The sequence below is a fragment of the Xenopus laevis genome, chromosome 2S (genome assembly GCF_017654675.1).
Source record: "Xenopus laevis strain J_2021 chromosome 2S, Xenopus_laevis_v10.1, whole genome shotgun sequence".
NCBI classification, from domain to species: Eukaryota; Metazoa; Chordata; class Amphibia; order Anura; family Pipidae; genus Xenopus; species Xenopus laevis.
The window spans coordinates 106801056-106809223 of NC_054374.1; the positions used below are offsets into that span (position 1 = coordinate 106801056).

Genomic DNA, 8168 nt, shown 5'->3' on the forward strand with positions numbered 1-8168 from the left:
CATCGCTGGACTGGAAGCCTCAACACCACAGCTCCCCCCCCCCCGGGTGGCAATTAAGGAACTTGGTTATTTTGAGCAAAAAAAAAAAATTAACTCAAAGGCGAACAACCCTAGATTCTTTCAAATAATATGTGTATGACAATGACCATTCAGGATGTGCTAAAGCATAAAAACATCATTTTGCCTGGTGCAGTGGTGTTGCATTAATGTGATGCGTATCAGCTGTTCTTCCTAGTGGCAGACAAATCTTAGGGCAGTGGCCGACGGGAGGTTTGTCGCTCGCGATTATTTATGTATGACTGTGGCCGACAAATCTCCCAAAAATGTGTCTCCATTAGAAATAATGGAAATTGCTGGCGGTAATACCAACATATTGCGAAGTTGCCCAAAGTTTCCTCCCGAAGCAAATTCGGGTGACTTCGGAAGAATGAAGTGATGCTTTGGCTTTACTGGCTGCGATTTTTAATTATTTCCAATGGAGAGGCATTTTTGGGAAATTTGTTGCCCGCAGTCATGCATTTTTAGTGCATTATTTCACAGTGCATGTTGCATATTATAATATAATGACGTCATGTTAACTTCTAATATGGTTCCTTATAGCAGACAAAGGGGAGGCCAGCAAAGAACACCCCTGACCAGTTTCTTACAAACAAAAAGTATCTAATCAGCAAAGAGAAAAATTAACTGAACTGTTTCACGGTGTTTGCCCTGAAAACCAGCATTGCAGAAGCAATTATATTCATTGATCCCATCTTTACATGATCCACCATTCTGACAAGGATTTGAGTTACACTGATCACCATCTAGAAATACACACAGTTAATGAGAACCTGTCATCATGATAAGGTATAATAGTGCTATTCAGCAGTTCAGGTTTCAGAAAGTCTTGCAATGATGTACAGGTATGGGACCTGTTGTCCAGGATGCTTGGGACCTGGGGTTTTTCCGGATGACAGATCTTTCTGTAATTTGGATCTTCATACTTTAAGTCTACTAGAAAATCATGTAAATATTAAATAAACCCAATAAACTGACTTTGCTTCCAATAAGGATTAATTATATCTTAGTTTGGATCAAGTACAAGGCACTGTTTTATTTATAGAGTGAAAAAGGAAATCATTTTAGAAAAATTGGATTATTTGATTATAGTGGAATCTATGGGAGATGACCTTTCCGTAATTCAGAGCTTCTGGATAAAGGTTTCCAAGCTTGACAAAGGGTCAGGTGTGACCCGAAACGTTGCTGTAATGCCCTAAAGGGTTCCAATAAAGGCATTTTAATTTTTAAAAAGAAGGTGGTGCTGTTTCGTCTTGTACTACTAAGTGTATACCCGTGGAAAAGTGGCCACTGGATAACTTGCACCACAAGAAAGAAAAAGCCAGGAGGCTGTGCTGACTACCTTGTATATACTAAAGGTTTCCAGATAACAAATCCCATAGCTGTACTCTTGTATTCAGTGAAAAGTACCAGTATGGGAACCATTATCCAGAAAGCTCTAAATTACGGAAATCATCTCCCATAGACTGCATTTTATCCAAATAATCCAAATGTGTAAAAATGATTCCCTTTCTCTCTGTAATATGAAAACAGTTCCTTGTTCTTGATCCAAATTAGATATAATTAATCCTTACTGGAGGCAAAACAAGCCTCTTGGGTTTATTTAATATTTAAATTATTTTCTAGTAAAAAGATCAATTATCTGGAAAATACCAGGTCCCGAGGTTTCTGGATAATAGGTCCCATACTTGTATTGCACATTTTAGGACAGCTGCAAACCTAGTTTCGAAGCCCCATATTGTGTAACCAATGTTTTGGATATACATGTGGCAAGTCCACCTTAAAGAAAAACTATACCCCCAGAATGAATACTTAAAGAAGTAAACCTCCTTTCTAATAGGAGCTCACAGGCTCCATCTTCAGCTGCTTCTGTAATCTTTAGGTCTTCTTTCGGCGCTTCTGTAATTTTTGACACTTTCGGCGCATACGCAATTGTAGCAAACCAGGAAAATGCTCCAACTACGCATGCTCCGATATGGCGCTTCCTTACTGAGATAACTGAAGCAGCTGAAGATGGCCCCCGTGAGCTCCGCTGTGCTGACTCTGCAACAAGGGGTAATTACTGGCTTTAGTAAATATTTAGTAAATAATTTGATATTGTTATAAGATATTTTTCTTACCGAAATACTTGCTCCAAAATTCTGTCTGTTAAACAAAAAGTACAAGTTTTTTTTAAAAGTAGATTAATGTAAACTTAAATTTAAAATGCTCAGAATACAAGACATTGTCAGTCTCTTTTTTGCTATCACACTTTGCATATTCTCTGCCAAAGGAGAGATTGCCAAAACCATCCCTGTTTGCAGTCGGTGACATTAATGGTCTCTACCTGTCACTGCACACAAGGGGAAAATGCTCACACACGTGTTTGAGCTGAAATTCGCCGGTGTTTGCAGTGAGGCAGATGAAAGTAATGCTACTGGCTACAGGCACAGGTAATATAGGACCAAAATCAGCCAAGAGGGTTTTTTTTGTTCTTTTTTTTTTAATTATGAATCCACAAGGCATCAATGGGGATGATATGATTTAATGATCAATGTGCTTACATTTAAATATGTTTGAAGCGGAATCAATAGTCCAGTTAAACATAATCTTACAGAGCTATGCAATTTGTTCTTACAGTTTTGTCTTCATCCTCAAAGACTTCCCGTGCTTCCTCAAATGAGCAGGGCTCTTCATAACATTCACTTTCCAGGTTACCTTTTTTAATTTCTTCAAAGCCTGAATTTGTTCGTTTGGCCCTTAGTATGTTGTGGGCGTTTCCATGCTTCAAAAACACTGTAAATGGTGACCATGTTATTTTAGTACTTGCTGGTGTGGGTTTTTTTTTGGTAACTGGATTATTATGTCATATATATCATAAAAATAAAAGAAATCATAAACATTTCTGTCCAAGTCATTGCTAGCCTTTTTTCTTGTCACCCCATAATTCAAAAGCAATATAGTTACTCCCTTCCCATAAATGTTCCCAGTGCAGGTTGCTTCAACAGATGCAGTAGACTTACAGGGTTCATATTTTAATGCTGAGCAATAGAAACACAGAGAAATGGTATAAAAAATGTGACCACAACTTTATAACTTTGTTTGATTTGTAAAAATGCTCATTGTCTTAAAGGAGCAGAAAGGTGAAATCACTGGTGGGTGCCAAATGTTAGGCACCCACCACCCCCTCTCCCCCAGTGATTATAATGGATTAGCCAATATAACAAGCTGGTGCTCCTGGTCACTGAAAACTGCACTGGCCCAAACCACAGAGCAAACAACTTCTGCTTTATCATTCTTCAATGATCTCTGGCCTGTACAGTAAAAACAACTTTTTGTTGCTTAAAGTTTAGCTTTTTACTCTACTGCCCATGCTTCAGGAAGCGAAAGAGGATATGGAAGTGCAAGAAGATCTTGCGCTGCACATACAGAAGTAATTAATTATGTCATTATAATCACTAGCGGGTGCCTAACAGTTGACCTTTCCTTCTCTTTAAATGCACTGAATGCTAATTTGGCAGGTACAAATCCATGCTGCTGGAATTATGGGTGCAAATGCTGCACTGTGGGTAAAAACATGTTGAATTGCATCTGAAATTGCACTTTGCACCCCAGGGCCACTAAAGAACTTTAGCAGTGAAGATCTGGGGCTCACAGTGGGCCCCCAGTAATTCCCCATATAATTGTTCCCATCCTATTACGGTGAATATCACCCAATAAGCAATTAACTAAACATTACAAAGAGCATGGGGGGGGGGATAATAATAAAAAAAGGCAAGTTAGAAGAATGTGCACGTGTGCACCAATAAGGTAGTAAAGATTGGCAGTCCGAGCAAACAAGGGAAGGAGATCATAACTTAGGCTCAATACATCACCTAACCTGTACATGCAACATGTCACATTTTGCAGAATCATCTTCTTTACAATCATATTTTAGCTTGTATGGGTCACCTAGTATACAGTCCACATGCCCTTTTCAGTTTTAGTTATGTGAAAATGCCAAAACCAGAAATGCAAATTGTAGGGCAGAGAATAAATAAACCTTGGTCCCCCAACCACAGAGAGTTCCCCTTGCCAAAAACAGCTATCAGTGTCACAACAGGTAACGGCTGACATACTTAAAAAAAATAGACTTTTCATTAATTGGGCCACACCCAGTATTTTTTTAATCCAGTCCTAATTAGGTAGGGTCATATCCTGAACCAGAAAGCTTTTTAGGAATGTTTGTTAGTGAATAGCTTGGGTTTTAACAAATGGGTTGTGCCTGCAGCATTTATGATTATGTACTCAATGTTAAACAAACTCTAATATACTGTTTTGAAACAGAATTCCTTCTTTACATTTTTGGTATTTAGAATTTGTTTTGAATTTCATCTAAATAGAAATGTTACATAACTAAGGCACAAAGTCAATGATTTCAAGCTTTCCAAAAAAATTTACAAAACAGGAGGAACATTTTTTTTCACCCCCAAAAAAGCATCAGACTACTATTTGGGTTATTTACTGATTAAACATCATTATACACACCTTTATTCTTCTAGAAGTGCATCCAACCATTACATTTTACGTTAACATGTCTCTTGGTAGAGAATTCTATAAGCTGATATTATGGTAAAGAAACCTTATGCAGAGAGTAAAATCTCAATTTATTAAATCTGAAGATTTACAAAAAGAACAATACATTATAGACTTATGTTTGTTTATAACATATTTTAATTTACAGGGCTGTGCCTAACCCCCTAAACTGGCAAAATATTACTATTTTGGAAATATTCTGCAGTTTCTAACTTTTAAATCCAACATGGAATACATGTGGAAAACATAAGATTAACAGAAATGTTGGTATCTCGCCTATACCATTTAAAATGCATTGCAAACAGAGATCAGAGAAAGCTGCACCTTGCTGTTGCTTACCATCTGTAGCTTGTTGGAGGAGGACAGCGGGTAAAGCAATAAGAATGAGCAGACATGTCTGGCCAGCTATGGTGCTATGTTTTTGAATGCAGAGCTCTTGTTTTCTCCTGGGCAGTTTACAAAGGAAAAAGAAGTCAGAAGTTCAAGGAAGTGCTGGCAAGAGCCTCTGCAAACATTTCACTTATTCCTGGCAGTTTCTGATGTAAAGGAAAACATCTCTATACATCCCAAACAGAAATGAATTCTAGACTTTGGCTATGAATTTTATTTGTTTCCATTACCCGATCTGTTCAGTGGAGACTTGTATTTGTTTAGCTGATAAGAAGGGCAATGAACAGTCTGTGACATGGACAGATGAAATGGCTGAAATCCATGCTGTCTTTCTGAATATCCTTTATCCCTACTATTACACTGTAGAAAGGTACACACAGGGAGAACTAACATTATAATAATAATAAAAAAAAAGAATAAATACGGAAGTAAAATAATAAATAATATAAATATAGCAAATTATTTTAGCTGCTTATTTGTTCAATTTCGCACGAAGGATGATGGTATTTTTAGTTCAGCAACAGCTAGATATCCATAAGAAACATAATAAACAGCTATGGGGCAAATTCACTAAAGGGCGAAGTGACTAACGCTGGCGCAAATTTGCCAGCGTGACGTCATTTCGTTACTTCGCCGATTTACTAACTGGCGCTGTCGTAAATTTGCTAGAGAAGTGGACCTACTCTAGCGCTACTTCGCACCCTTACGCCAGGCGAAGTTGTGCTATGGCGAAGGGACTTAACTACGCTAATTCAATAACTTGCGCATTTTCATGAACGTTAACTCTTGCGCCAGACTTGCCTTCACCAACTGAGACCAGACGAAGTGCAATAGAGTAGATAGGGCTTGCTTCAAAAAAAGTTGAAATTTTTTCTAAGTCCCAAAAAACGCTGGTGTCTTTTCCTTTTTTAAGGGTGATAGGCTGAAAAAGATCATACATTTTTTTGGGGGTACCCTCCTTCCCCCCTACATTTCCTAACATATGGCACCTAAACTATACAGTGGGCACATGTATAGGGAAAATAACAACTCTATTTTATTTTATGAAGGTTTCCCAGGCTTGTGTAGTGTAATGTATTTGCTGCTACATATACGTCCATTCAACTTTAACTTGGCGCCGTAAGCAAATTAGGCATCGCTAGCGTAACTTCGCTTTGCTTGACGAATTAACGCTAGCGCAAATTCGCTACCGTTCGCCTCCCTGAGCGCAACTTCGGATTTTAGTGAATTAGCGGCGCCCTGGCGAAACTTCGCCTGGCGAAGGCGTCGCTAGCGCATTTTCGCTGCTTAGTGGATTTGCCCCTATGTGTCCTGCAGTCTCAGCATCTTTTGTCATAGTATATATACCTATATATAATGGAATCTTCAATGTGAGTCTATATATAATGGGAATACTATGTATGATTAGCAATTCCTTAGGATGAGCCGTTATTCCTACTGCAGAAGATACCATAATCACTGTGACAAACTGAGTATTGTAGAAATACAAAGAACTCCGGGGACATAAAACAGGCACAATTAGTTGAAATGGAATCTAATTTATAAGATTACTGTATGAGGTCTGACGCGTTTCGTGTCCTCAACTCTCATCATGCACATCATTTAACCCTGACATAGCCTGCCCATCTAATTAATACATTAACTATTCAAGTTCATTATTATAAAAAGACATTACACAGAAAATAGATTATATCCGTTATAAAAATACAGTTCAAACATCTATTCAATTTCATGTCATAATTAATGAGTTAGTTAGATTATATGATGCTTCATAATTTTATATACCGTTCACAATTTAATGTTACAATTCCCCTCTGGTAACCCATTTAATACTGTAACAAATACAGGTTACTTAGTAAAAATTAACCAATGTAGTGATTCCAATGGAAACTAATGTGTGTCATCCTAAAAGTAACGATTAATGTCGAATACCGAATGTAAACGTTGGGGCTGTCCGGTGTGTAACTTATAGATCTATTTATTTGGCTTGTAAATCCGCCCTCTTGGGCCCAAGGTTACTCTCTCTATGCCCTGTACTGATACCAATGCCATATTTCCACCATTGCATTCCTTAAAATGTCTCGATACTGGTGTACTTTCACTCCCAGATATAATGGTATTAAGATGTTCCCTTATGCTGTTCTACAGATTCCTAATGGTGCACCCAACATACTGCTTATGGCCCTTCAAGCATGTAATTAGATATACTACAGATTTCGTATTGCAATTTATATAACTTTTAATTTGATGTGTCTCCTGCGTCACACTACATACAAATGTATTCGACACTCGAATTATCTTACATGTGACACACCTCATGGATCCACATCTAAATATCCCAAACCTTGGTGCCGTTTAAAATGAAAAGATATCATGATCTGCGCTGGGTTTCATACTATAAACGAATAATTTGTGGTTTTCAGGCGAGAATCCGAGTTTTTCCGCATCAAATCCAAAAAAAAAATTGCACAATTTTTTTTTTACAATTTTATTGAGTCTTTTCCAGCACCAGATTTTTTCGAGTAAATTTATTGATAAAAACAGTGCACGTGAGTTTGGTCGAAGTGGTTTTAAGAAAATAGTGAGAAATTTTCGGATTTTAGTAAATAACTCCCCTGTATGTTTAGATTTTTCTTCAAATAATATCAATAATAATAATAATCTAAAGCGGCATTGCTAAAGAGGAGGAATCTGTAGAAAGAAAGAGTTCATGAAGGTTACAATTAATTATATCAAAAGTTTTTGTTTTTTTTACGATTCAAGATAAAACACAGCTATGAATATACTTAAGAATATTTTTCAGAACCTTGAATGGTCAGGATTTATTAAAGAATAAAATCACAAAATGTCACCAGAAATAACTCGGCAAGTAAAAGCTGGCCAGGTTTAATAGGAGTCAATAGGAATTGTCTCTCTACCAGCTTTATATATTTATTTTCCCATTTTATCATTGAAAAGGCCTGGAACAATGCCTGCTGGCGTGCAATTTTTTTCTGCAAAAAAAGGCGAGCAGGAATATTCTGTCACCGTTTTTCTAAATTAAGCTAGTATTCTTGCTTTTTTTGGCCCTCACATTTCCATCTAAAAATTAGTAAATAGATCTCTAAGTGATGTGGAAGTTATTGAGTACATACAATGTATACATAGAGGATTACATGGATTAAATG

At 37.2% G+C, this 8168-nt stretch overlaps 1 protein-coding gene across 1 annotated transcript; it reads right to left on the minus strand.

Moving 5' to 3' along the window:
• Nucleotides 1–660: 660 nt before the first annotated feature.
• Nucleotides 661–5089, minus strand: LOC108708966 (coagulation factor IX-like; the record flags this gene model as incomplete). Its single annotated transcript, XM_041584747.1, has 4 exons — nucleotides 661–803; nucleotides 2178–2202; nucleotides 2675–2832; nucleotides 4951–5089. Coding segments are annotated over 4 exons (465 nt in total), but the record flags the coding sequence as incomplete, so codon positions are not given.
• Nucleotides 5090–8168: the final 3079 nt, after the last annotated feature.